The sequence below is a fragment of the Cupressus sempervirens genome, chromosome 10 (assembly GCF_028749045.1).
Source record: "Cupressus sempervirens isolate cs-2001-9-10 chromosome 10, ASM2874904v1, whole genome shotgun sequence".
Classification (NCBI taxonomy): domain Eukaryota; kingdom Viridiplantae; phylum Streptophyta; class Pinopsida; order Cupressales; family Cupressaceae; genus Cupressus; species Cupressus sempervirens.
This window is the reverse complement of record NC_143127.1, coordinates 484,149,417-484,163,175: the sequence shown is the minus strand read 5'-3', so window position 1 is coordinate 484,163,175 and position 13,759 is coordinate 484,149,417. Positions and strand designations below refer to the sequence as shown.

Sequence of the window (13,759 nt, the reverse complement as noted above, 5' to 3'; positions counted from 1 at the left end):
TCTTCAGAATAACAATCTTGAAGAAACAATTGTTCCTGCTGGAATTTATTACATTTGAACTATTTGCTTTGTATGTTGGATTCGTAGTGTGTAAATATGTTCTTGTAAGTTTTACTTGAGCATTGCTTGATTATGTACATATATGAATTTAATGATCTTGTCTTATTTGTAGGAGCAACGGGCAACCTGTGCAGATAATGCAAAGGCACCATTTTGCATCTCACTTGAAACGAATGGCTGTTGTAGCACGAGTTCAGGAGGAATTTTTGGCTTTTGTAAAGGTTGGTTGGGAATGAATCTGATACATCTCATTCCTTCAAATGTTTGCAGTTTTACATGTCTGAAATGAAAAATATCTTTGCACGGATTATTTTTGGTTGAATTTTTCTGTAGTATAATGCTAAAATCATATATCAAGATCCTAATCTTGGTCAAGTAAATAACACATCTGAAAAAATATAAATATAGTAGTACAACAACAGATTTGATAATATTCTCAAACATAAAAACCATGGTCTATCAATATAAATATCCAAATCAAAATGTCACAAACATGTATCCAAAAGTCTCAAGAGTCAAAACATTAAAATATAATAGGCTATAGGCATAACCATGAAACTAAGCCTCATTCCAGCTAGCAAATATCCAAAGGCTCACAATCATTTGAGTCACTACCTCCCTCTTGTAGAAGTGGATTTGGCAAAAATAATTAAATAATTTGTAATGCCAAATATCATCCAAAATTTTTGGGGATGCTTTTCTGTTTTGAGGATGGATTGGGTGCATTTCGCGGGTCCTCTAGGTGCTTCGAATACGGATTGCTGTCCCAAAATGTCGGGACGTTTCGTACAGTTTCATGTTGATTATTGAAAATGGCGACAGTTGGGGGACGCGTTTTTTCTTGATTAATTGGCCATGAAACATTTTGGGGATAACAACAAATCCCTAGGGACATAAAACACATTTTTGTGTAAAATAGGACAATTCTTCAGATTGGAAGTCTTGAAGGCAAGTGGTTCTATATAAAATTTAAATATATTTTAGACTTTGGTAAACTTGTATGTTTTTAATTTTAGTTTGTAGTTGTCTTGATTTTGGAAAGGTTGCCAAGACTCATTTTGTCTTCCAAGGTTAGTGTTTTGAGATGCCTTGTGAAGGTCAAAGAGGCATTGTCTAGAGTGGTAATCAGTTCGAATTGGAGTGTATGGAGGCAATTCAGTACTATAAGGGCAGCTGCTATTAAGAAAACGATACTACGTGACTCTTGCTGGGATCGTGCTGAGTACCTCCTGAGATTCATGAGCCTATATTGAGCATGATACGATACATTGATATTGATAGGCTTTGTTTGGCTGAGGTATATGATGACATGAACCCCATGATTGAGGATACTAAAAAAATCATAAATGAAAAAGCAAGATCTTGAACAAACATTCTTCAAGGAACTCCAAAACATTATGGTGGAGAGACAAAACAAAATGACCACTCCTTTGCTCCTCCTTGCCTTTGTATTGAGCTCCAGTAACTGTAATAAGTTGGTTCTCTGTAATGTTCCCGTCATAAAATAAATGTATTTAATTAAACTTTGTAACGGGCCGGTTGATTTAATTTATCTCGAACCCATATTTTATTGTCTTTGTAGTTTGTGTTGCTGTCGGCTATCTTTGTACACCCTCGGAATGGTTTCCCGACGAGTTTTTAAGCACGACTGTAGGTAGTCTATAGGTATGCTTTGGATTATATCTTTCTATACTGCGGATTCCTGTTGGAGTTCGGCATTGTTCGCCATTTTGGAAGTGAAAGACCTTCCCTATTTGGCTTGCATGGTTTCGGTGGGATTCAACCCTCTCCCTATTCCATGGTGTTCATCTCGGATTGTATCTGGCAAATTGAAGGCTTATTGTTGTGGAAATATTAGTATCTGTATGGTAAATCTTCTATCTTTGTGTTGTATTTGGCACATATTCGTAATACATAAAATTATCATTGTGCAAAGCAATCTTCCATATACTCTGTACGCCACCGTATGGCCAATTGCCACCCTCAACAATCTCCATACTGACTTACATAACACTGTACGGCCACTTAAGGCCTACCATACGGCTTTCCCATATGCCGTATGGACTTCAAGATATTTGTACGATTGATTCAATCTGCCAACACTGTACTGCCCTTACACATCCGTACGAAACTCTAATCACAAAATAGACATAAAATTGCCACCGTACTGCACTTCTCCCCTGACGTACGGTCTGCTCTATTGTTCCTGCTGCTGTTGTACGACCATTATTCCGTACAGACCTGCCTACCCATACCGTACGTTACTTGCTATTAGCGTACGACCAATCTCCTGCCCTCTTGTACGCCTAACATCGACATTCAAGTGATCTCCCGCGAGAATCCTATGATTTTTTTGAATTCGGAGAGGCTCAGGAACATTATATCCTCAAGGAGAGTAGCACCAAAGTTGCCACATACAGAGATCTTGAAGTTGGTCATGGGTACGTGGAAGCCCTTCGTAGACTCATTCTTGATCACATATGGCCTATGATGAGGGATGAATTCATGAGTTTCACATGGACCGATGATTGTGGTCTTGATGCTCTTGAAGACAAGAACAATATTCATGCTCATAAGTAGTGATACTTCCATGGAGAAATGTACCAAAACCTATGATACGATGCCATCAAATGCTATCAAAGTAAGTTTGTAACTCTTAAGATTCTATTTTCTAAATTCTTGTTGATGAATATTGAATTTATTAGTTATACTTACATTTTTAATTCAAAACTCTTAACTTTTTAATTTCAAAATTAAAATCTTGATAGTTTGCTAGGTCATTATCATCCACAAGGGGAATTGGACCACATACTCATTCATTAGCATAATAAAACACAATAGACTACATTTTAAGAAGGTGAAAGACTTGGTCTATGTGTATTTAAACTTGAGGTTTATAACACAAAGACGATACCTACAAAAAGGGAAGACAATGCATTGGGATGTTGAACCAGAGTGTGTGGAGTTGAAAGGTTTAATTGCTCACCTTGATGCACTTGCAATTGATGATGATCAAGAGCTACCTAGTGATACTAAAGTTGCTACTGAGGCTCACATTGTTAGTATCAATGCCAATGACACTATTTGTGCTTTTAGTTTTTCACAACAGATGATGAAAATACGGTTGTCGATATTTTATCAGCGATGGCTGATTGTTAATGTTGACAATATTATTTTTGAGCTGAAACATTGATATGGCGGTGTATCTTGGCATTTTGTAATGTCATTTGGACTAAAACATTAATATATTTTGTGTTGTATTTTGCCATGTTGCTTTACCATCAGCATACTAGTGTATGAACTTATTTGCTATGCATATGCTTTTGTATGAACAAACCTAAAACGGGTTCAAAGCCACCCCAAGGAAATTTTGAATGAATTTCGAACTCAAATTTGAACTGACAACTTAGGATGAGAGTTTGTCTGTCTATTTTGCCAATTCCTGGGAGGATAGGAGAGTTGTTGTCAGAGTATCTCCTTAGAAATTAGTAAGAGGGTGATTGTTAAGGCATCTGGGTAAGAAACTCCCTTGAATATTCTGTTTGATGCAAAACACTGCAGACATTGAATTAAGGAAACTTACTCCTTTGCACCAAGGCCTCATTTAGGCTCTATCATTCTCACTTAGCACTCTATCCTCTCAAACATATTGCTGTCTATGAGGCCCTTGTTTTGCACTGCGCCCCTATTGCCCCAGCCAACCAGTATCAGTGAAATGCCAAGGCCTGTAAATACTAAAAAGAAAGGCATTCATCATCTAGGTGTGTATAAGTCTGATCTGGCCACCTCAGACACTAGTGGCTTGAAAAGTATAGGACCCGAGTTGGGCAACTCCAGAAAATGGGGAAAAATCCTCTCCCTGATTAAGAAAACCAAACTTTGCATTCAGGATGTTAACAGTGAAGAGGACGATGAGGTGGAGGAGGAACATAGTGGAGGCAATTGCTAGTTGATTATGATATGGAGGAGAACACTGAGCAGGGGAATAAGAAAATTGACAAGGATAGCAGAGAGAAAACCATGGAAGGTGATGAATGGAGCTGATGCTATTTGCAGCTCGAAAAATCAACTACTAATAGTTCTACCCTAATGTCTGACAGCATGAAAAGGGAACCCATTGACCTAATAGGGACACGATGCTGAAGGTGGAAACTACTATCGTGGCCAATCCTAATTTTGTACCCATATTGGAAAGGACAAATTTGAAGAGCGAGGTAGGGAATCTGAAATACAAATTGACTGAAATGGAACACATGATAAGGAGCATCTCAAGGTACAGCCTTCAGGTATGCACAGCTCTGTGACTTCATTGTGCCTGCCACAACAGAAGGTTCTTGGCGAGGATGGTGATGATGAGGGAAATTACCAAGATCTGTTCAAGTTTCTCACGGTGACTGGAGCCAAGTGCAGTACCAATTGGGCTGCAACTAAATCCCCTTCTAACCCTAAACCCTAGGGTGGCTATGACTATTACCTCCACCACCGTGGGGCTTTTCAACGTACTTTTCTTCTTGTTCTGGTCTTTTACCTGGACTACAGTTCCTGGAATAACATTTTACTTAGCTATAGGTTTTGCTGTGTTTTCTGTATTAGAAAAGGATTTTCTTGATTTCAGCTTTTTTCGGTACTTATCCATACAATGATGGTAGTGCTGAGGTTTTTTAGCTGTCTAACCACTGCTTTTGGTTACTTTTTGAATGGTTTGGCTACTAGCTGCTTTTGATGTTTTTCTGTTGTTAGTGTGCTGCTAGTTTTATGGCCTGAGGCTTTGGGTTTGTGGTTTTGTTAAGTGTTAACACCCGTGTTACATGCCCAAAATTTAGTAGTTGAAATTAGGTTTAAAATTCCACCTCTGTAACTGCTATAAGTTAATCCCACATGTTTACAACAGTGTAATTGTGCTTTCTTGTAGTTCAAAATTTAGGTTTGGGTGATCTTTGTGATAGCTTTAGTTGTCTCAAGTATCTGTAAAAGAAACCAGGGATATCTCTATCACAATTCTGTTAAAAAAGGTTAAAAAATGGGAAGGCAGAATATAATGAAATTCTGAAAATATTAAAAAAGGCAAGGGGACTTACACTTGCAACTCCAACCACAAACTGTAGAGTCCAGACAGGATAGTGTGGTGTTAGATTGATTGAGGAAATGATAAGGTTTCCCTCAACTACACACTACGGGGATGAGGAAATGTAAATACATCTTGACATAATCCATTATGACACCTACACATAATATAGAATACTAATCTTTCTCAAGTAATAGATAGAACATGGTTTTAGGCACTAAATAGCCATAATATACCCTTATATTATGTTGCAGCCAAGAAGAGACCACAGGCATCTGGAACTCACTGCAGGATCTGCAAGGTCTGTGCAGTGCCAGCTACCTGTGCAAAAGACAAGTAGGTCTGTTGTGTACTCAGGATACTGTTGATGATGGAGGCATCGGACAATGATTTGATTACAGAATGTTGGGAGTTACCTGAAACAATGAGTGAAGTGCATGTGTTCTTTAAACTTATGGGATGTCACAAGAATGAAGAATTATGTATGCTTCTGTATGTTGCTGGAAGCATTGGTGAAAGAGGATGGACTGGTTTAATTGGCAGAGTAGCATTAGTAAATGTTTGAGTTGTTCAAAGAGAAGCTGACCCAAGGCCGGAGTGAATAAAGGAGTTTATCATGCATGTCATGATACTAGTAAGGCATGGATCACATGATTAATGGAAGTTTGATGATACTTAGTAAGGCTGTATTTTGGGTGACCCCTCAAAAGTAGGACTACCAATAAGGCTGACTTGTAGATAAGTAGGATATGATATAGTTCGATTTCAGCAGCAAAGTCTTCAGAAAGAGCAATGGGGAAAAAATATGTTGGGATCAATTTTTTGCAAAAATACAGAAATCTGAAATACTTTGAAAATAGCAAAATGCCAATTTTTCTTAACGTTAAAAAAGACACAAATTTGCAAAATATTCGGCCTAAAACATGCTTACTATCGAATTAGAGAACATATTACTGGTCTCCTTCATATGTAGACCAAAATTAGAGTTGACTACACGAATAAAAAAAGAGAGTTCAATACATATCAATTTCAAGTTTCATCATGATGTGAATGCGATCCACTCCAGGCATTTTCAGAAATTCTAAGTACTTTTATAAGTAAAGCTTCTTAATTGTTTTGTGGATATTCTCTAGTTGAATTGTTGTGCTGCAACGTCTTGTTGAAGAACAGTATCATCTTTAACAAGATCCTTTGCATATGATCATCTTGGGTATAGCCTCATTATATGGTTGACTGGATTAAATTAGTTGATGGATCAGATCAAATTTATATGCAGTCTGTTCCCAAATGTTGTACTTTATGGTTAGAACAAGAAACAAAAAAATAATTTTGCAATGTGAAATCATTTTGGAGTCCTTAATCCTGAACATTAGAGATGCCTCTTGGAATGAATTTGCATGGTAACAGACTGTTTTTGGGGTGTGTTTAGCGTTGTTTTACTGGATTTGAGATTATTAGGTGTGAAATTGACAGCTCCATTCTTTTCTTTTGTTTATCCAACATTGTAGTGTACTGGATGCAATCAATAATCTGTTTCGGATCAGACATTGATTGATAGAGATTGAATAACTGCAATTAGTCTAACTTATTTTAAGTTGTAATGAATGGTTCACTAAAGATGATATGGGCATGTAATTTTCTTATGACTAGATATTTGCATCTTTGTACTGAAGATTCTTGTTGCACGAACTTCTCACTACAGGGTGCACCTGAAACGATTCAGGAGAGACTATCAATTACACCTCCTGGATATGTGGATACTTACAAGCATTATACCCGCCAAGGCTCTCGAGTTCTTGCCCTTGCATACAAGCATCTTCCTGAAATGGCTGTATGTAGATGATATTATAGTTCTTCTGGATTCTTTTCTTATCTTTTCAATATATTGGATACGATTACACTCATGCCAATATTATATAATATATTGTTTATTGAGTAACTGAAGCTTGCTAGATTTGTATGATATTAATCTGAATTACTGGTACACATTCTCAGAATTAGAAGTATACAACTGTAGCACAGTTTTTCTTAAAATTAAATACTAAATATGCATCTATGGAAGTATAAGGTGATTGATTTTATAATATGAAAGTCCAAGTCTAATCAATCTCAGACTACAAAGAATACATGTACTTCAGAAGATGAGCTATCCTAAATAAATACATATTGATGCACAACATTATATTATTTGTGGCTTTGATCAGATTTAGTGGAACCAGTAATTTTATTTTCATTTAGAGAGTTCTGGACCATAACTATATACATGTACACATTGCAGGTTGGCGAGGCTAGGAGTCTAGAAAGAGAAACTGTTGAGAGTGAGCTTACCTTTGCAGGGTTTGTGGTCAGTAATTCTCATATGCATGCTTGTTTCTAATTACGACATTATAGATCCTTTTCCATTGGATATAATTCCTTTTTATCCGCATCCTGAGTTGTTTCTATTCTTCTTCTTCAGGTCTTTAACTGTCCTGTTCGTGCTGACTCTGCTGATGTACTAAAGGAACTTAAAGCATCATCACATGACTTGGTATTTCATGCTCTCTCTTTACTTTATTTGGAAAAGCTGAATTTCTTTTGTAACTGTCTGAAGACATGAGCAATCTACGTGGATCTATCCCCGAGGATTTGGTTATTGTCCTGGGCTTCCTGGGGATGGGTACTTTGCCCAATTTTCAGGACTGGACTATCTACTGTATTTGGTGCATAAAATTGAGAAAGTAACATTTTAAGTAAATTAATTTAAAAACACCATGGAAAGGCAAAAATATACATGGGAGGATTATCTTTGCAAAGTTTAGCAGATCATGTTTTACCCGATTAAAAATTAACTGGTTTTTGTTTGATTTAGTTATTAATAATTTTTAATAATTATCTCCCCAAATTTCTGGAAATGTTTTGCCCATCTCCATGATTGGGCCCAACCTTGCTGTACTTGTTTCAAAAACCTGAATAAAGAGCAGAGGACATTGATTGCTTGGATGTCAATTTTGTACAGGTAATGATTACTGGCGATCAAGCTTTGACAGCTTGTCATGTTGCTGGTCAAGTTCACATTATTTCACAACCTGCATTGATCTTAACTCCAATGAAGAACAATGATGGGTTCGAATGGATTTCTCCTGATGAAATGGTGACAATTCCTTACCAGTAAGTCTTTTGGCATCCTCTTTATTTTGTGCAGTTATTGTTCAGAACAGTTGCAGACAACTGACAACCGGTAGTTTGTCACTGTAAATTGTGTTTCATACTGAAGAGGTGGTTTCAAACTAGTTTTTGAGTTTAGGGATGGTTTATGCGCATTCTATACTTACTCCCAAATGCTACATGCTTCTCTAGGGAAAATGAAGTGGAGGATCTATCAGTTTCTCATGACCTTTGCATAGGTGGGGATTGTTTCATGATGTTACAACGCACAAATGCCTTACTATTAGTCATCCCTTATGTCAAGGTATAAGCCTATACATTAGTTAACGCAAACATTTTGTTGATTGAGTTATTGCTTGAACAACTATCATACTGTATTGCATCTCATCTATCTGAACCACAGGTTTTCGCAAGAGTTGCCCCTGAGCAGAAAGAACTTATATTGACTACTCTTAAGATGGTGGGAAGGATGACGTTGATGTGTGGGGATGGTACAAATGATGTTGGTGCTCTCAAACAAGTATGGTGTGGCATATCTCTTTCTATTATTTAAGGAATATCTAAGTTTTTAAGGAAGCACATTACAGAAAATGATTTTGACAAGAAATGCATTGTTCACTGAAAATTTTGCAGGCTCATGTTGGTGTAGCCCTTTTAAATGCAATCCCACCTACTCAATCATCTGAAAGTTCTACCTCAGCAGCACAACCATTGAGTCCTGGAGGTAAAATCTTCAGAGATGCATTCTTCTACTTTTATGTTTTAAGCTGATTCAATATGTAGTCTAAATGGGTGGGTTGTGATTCTGTTTTTTAACAGCCAAAACATCAAAGTCAAGGAAGTCCAAAAGTGGAGTTTCTGATTCAGCGGGCCAGTCATTAAATGTCAACCCCATTGATGATGGATCAGCAGGTTCTGTGCCCACAAATCGATTGGCAAGGGGTAATGCCTTGACTGCCGCATCTCAATCTCACGGTTCATCTAGCAATCGACATCTTAACTCTGCAGAGAGACAAAAGCAGAAACTGAAGAAGATTATGGATGAGATGGGAGATGAGGGAGATGGCAGAACTGCTCCCATGGTCAAGCTTGGTGATGCATCAATGGCTTCTCCTTTCACTGCTAAGCATGCTTCTGTTAGGCCAATAACAGATATTATTCGGCAGGGACGAAGCACACTGGTGACAACCTTGCAGATGTTCAAGATATTGGGATTAAATTGCTTGGCAACAGCTTATGTATTAAGTGTGATGTACTTGGATGGAGTTAAGCTAGGTGATATGCAAGCAACCATCAGTGGTATATTTACTGCAGCATTTTTCTTGTTCATTTCTCATGCCCGACCTTTGGATAAGCTTTCTGCCCAGCGTCCACATCCAAATATATTTTGTTCCTATGTTTTTCTCTCACTTCTAGGACAGTTTGCTATACATCTGACTTTCCTCATCTCAACTGTAAAAGAAGCTGAGAAGTATATGCCAGAGGAATGTGTTGAGCCCGACTCAGAATTTCATCCCAATTTGGTTAACACGGTCTCTTACATGGCCAATATGATGATACAGGTAGCTACGTTTGCAGTAAATTATATGGGCCATCCTTTCAACCAAAGTATTCGGGAAAATAAACCCTTTCTCTATGCTCTGACTGTCGCTGTTATCTTTTTCTCTGCTATTACCTCAGACATATTCAGAAGCTTGAATGATTGGTTAAAGCTGGTTCCGTTACCACAGCCCTTTGGTAGCAAGCTCCTTCTGTGGGCTTTTGTTATGATGATAAGTTGTTTTGTTTGGGAGCATACATTGCGATGGCTATTCCCTGGTCGGATGCCGTCATGGCAGAGGCGACAGCGGCAAATGTCTTCTAGTCAGAAGAAAATTGCTTAATTTTCTCTCATCATCTTTACCATTTAAAAGTTTACTCCAGGAGAGCCTTTGTTCTTGAGGTCAATTGGTCTTGAATGTTCATTAATTTGGATTTTGCTCTCTGGAGATTTCAAATTACGGGCAGATAACTAGCGTGCATTCGGCTTTGTAACTGAAAAGCGTACTTGGTGATGTTGCCAAAGAGGGAATTTCTCTTCCAGTGATTGCTACCATGATCAATTATTGTAGGCAATTTATTCAAACGTCCAAATGGGAAAGAGAGTCCCATAGTTCTTTAGTTGATATATTCTAGAAGCTTCTAGCTACTGTATGCTGCCCATTTCCTTTGCCACACTGGCAGAAAGATTTTGACAGAACTCGAAATGATTTTTTTTAATATTGTGATACATTCTTTGGAAATGATACCAGACTGTTTCATTTTCATTTAATGCTCCTCTTTTTCTCCTATCAAGCATAGTAATGTTCAATTTTTAATAATTTTTAATGGAGAATGATTGAAAGAACCTGAAATGGTATTCAAGATTTTGACAGAACTTGAAATGATTTTTTTAATATTGTGATACGTTCTTTGGAAATGATACCAGATTGCTTCTTTTTCATGTAATGCTCCCCTTTTTCTCCTATCAAGCATAGTAATGTTTAATTTTTAATGGAGTGTGATTGAAAGAACTTGAAATGGTTTATTTAATATTGTGATACATTCTTTGGAAATGATACCAGATTGCTTCTTTTTCATGGAATGCTCCCCTTTTCTCCTATCAAGCTCTCAATACAGTAATGCTTAATTTTTAATTGAGTATGATTGAATGGGAAACTGTAGGAATTTGTGGAAACTTTCGAGCTCCAAAAAAAGATTATTCTGGAGTAGTTTTATTGTGTATCAACCAAAACTATTTTAGTGCGATGCAGTAGTCAAAACTGGTGTTTTGGTGAAATTGCACCCATCAAAATAGAATCTTTATTTCAATTCTTATTGCACTTAAAAGCAAAATTCCTATGAACCCTTAAGCTTAGTGTACGTGTACAAAACAATATTTACACTCTAATTCTATGCTCGAACTTAGAGTAAGACCATTCTGTTGTGGTAGGTATACTATTTAAGTTCAATTTTTGTTCGTTTCTGTAAATGTTACAAAGATCTCAGCTTTTTTTTGCATAACCCTCCACTCAAGGTTAGTGTAAATTGTTTAAAAGAAGTTAGTGTAACAACTTGTTTTGCCGCCTTAATTTCCTTGCAATTACGTAAGTAATAATTAGTCAATATTTAATTACCTATGCCCCCGCTATTTTATTTTACTCGCACTAAACTTGGAGTGCTTTACTAATATAAGACTACGAGGACACTTGCCATGCTCTAAATTGACCATCTTTTAGGTTTTGATCTAAAAGTTTTATCTTTGTACTTTTATAGGCATTCATTGTATTCTATTTAGGCTTATTGTATCAATCCAATGCATGCATATCTATCATTTTATCTTGCACCGATCTCTCTCACGGTTGTATATCATTAATCATTGCTCGGGCTCTTTAGATGTGATAAGCATTTTAGTGATAAAATATATGTCAGAGTCGTGAAAATCATCTTTTTCTTTTATTATAAAGGAGCACCTATGGTACACAAGTGGCAAAAGAAATCCTTAAAAGTTACATAAGAGGAGTCCTATCATTTTTTTGACTTACAATTTTTTATTTCTCTTTAGGAGGAGATTTACTCATTCATTTTTCATTTTATGAGAGATTTTATTTGTTCGTACATGTGTACCTCATATCAAGCCCTAGTCTAGTCATTTTGATGCATTCATCTGTGCATTCTCCATTTGGTTTTAGGCTTCTCTCTAAGTTAATCTAAAGGGTTTGCATCATCAATATTTAATTAGTCATTAATTACTTTGATATATATTACTTTATTATAGATAAGCGAAACCTAGGAGTGCTTTTTATTATTAGATTAAGTATAGGTCACTTTGCATCATTACATAGGATGATGATACTTGTCATGCTCTAATTCAAAGTTCATCTAGATTTAGATCTAGGGTTTAATCTTTAGACTTATAATATATATTTTGAAATGAATTGTGATTATAAATATCTCACACATACAAAATCAGGTCAATATGAGCTCCTTATGAGCAAACACATTATAAATCACCTATCAAAGACCAAGAGCCAATATTTAGAAACTCACTTTCATCTAGAAACCACCCCTTATGATGTCCTTTAGTCACAAATTATAACTTCACTTTAGATGTCCCTCAAAGGGATTGAACTTGGGTCTCTACAATTGCAAATTGTCATTTTACCATCTAAGCTTGATCCCTTAGGCATTCATTGTAATCTATTTTGGTTTAGTGTATCAATTCAATACAAGTATATTTGTTAGAAATTCTTAGACCCATCTCTCTCTTGAGATTGCATAACGTCATTCTTGATCTCTTTCTTGAAGATCTACTATGAACTTAAAATTGTGTCTTTAAATAAGTTTTGTAATTGCGTAACTTGTCTTTTTGAACATTTGATTGATTCCATAATCTTTCCATACTAATTCTTTTGATGTGGATTGTAATTGTACCAATTATTGTGTTTTGTACAAATGTATGCACAGATAGGCAATTTCATTTTGACATTATAGATTAGTATCCATTTTTGAGTAATACGTTTAATTCATAGATGTGTTGTAGCTATTATTTTAAAATTGATAGTGGTTTATGAACTCTTTATTTTTTATAATTATGATAGTTTTGCAATGTTATTATACCATGTTTGATATGTTTGTTTTCATTTATTGCATAGTTGGATTTGGTTTTCATGGGAAATAGTATATACTTGATGAATTACATCTCATCAAGTATATACTTGATGAATTACATCTCATCAAGTTGAAATGTGATTTATCATCATTTCGTGTCCTAATGTACATTATATGAAAATGCGAACTTTGATTGTTTTAATAGCATTTTATAAGAGGCTTGTTATTAATGCAAACAAAAACAATATATAGTTGATATTTGTAATGATAAATCTTGGTATCTTGAACTCAACAATTGGATATTATTGGCAGCTACTGAACCTATGTTTCGGATAAGATTAATTTCATGATTACACATTTTCAACATTAAGTATTTCCTCAAAGGCTCCAAACAATGGAATATTTGAATCTTTGGGCTTCGATAGTAAGTCCTCCACATAGGCTATCAATAATTCAACCTGTACTTCATAACTCGTCAACATAACCCAACAAGTTCTTGGTTCTATTGCTTCCATTAAATAGGTATCAATGTCCACCATGAAACAAATAGAAATTTTATACTTTTTCACCACAACAAATGGAATCCTCTCTTGGAAATCCTTGAAATATCCCCATATTACACTAGTAAAACTGTTTTCCACTACTATAGTACAACTCTTGATCTGCACTAATATTGGAGTATTTGATGTCCATGCAATATTTCTATGCTCGGGAAAAAATCTTGAAAGTACAGAACAAACCCATCAATATGTGTTCATACTTGAAGGGTATTCTCTTATTCGTTTTGATCTTTTCCAAGTTTAGGCATAACTATTCCCTTAGTATTTCACACAAGTCAAAATTCACACTCTTTTTGAC

General features: G+C 36.0%; 1 protein-coding gene across 1 annotated transcript in view; it reads left to right on the top strand.

The window, feature by feature from the left end:
* The window catches only part of PDR2 (phosphate deficiency response 2), a 43,597-nt gene extending 32,932 nt beyond the window's left edge, over window positions 1-10,665 (top strand). Inside the window, exons 15-23 of the mRNA XM_089806958.1 lie at window positions 173-281; window positions 6,828-6,956; window positions 7,404-7,469; window positions 7,584-7,655; window positions 8,124-8,275; window positions 8,465-8,576; window positions 8,676-8,792; window positions 8,906-8,996; window positions 9,092-10,665. Coding sequence (XP_089663084.1) covers window positions 173-281; window positions 6,828-6,956; window positions 7,404-7,469; window positions 7,584-7,655; window positions 8,124-8,275; window positions 8,465-8,576; window positions 8,676-8,792; window positions 8,906-8,996; window positions 9,092-10,155 — 1,912 coding nt within the window. The 3' untranslated portion in view covers window positions 10,156-10,665. The remainder of the gene's footprint in view (window positions 1-172; window positions 282-6,827; window positions 6,957-7,403; window positions 7,470-7,583; window positions 7,656-8,123; window positions 8,276-8,464; window positions 8,577-8,675; window positions 8,793-8,905; window positions 8,997-9,091) is intronic.
* The last annotated feature ends 3,094 nt before the right edge of the window (window positions 10,666-13,759 follow it).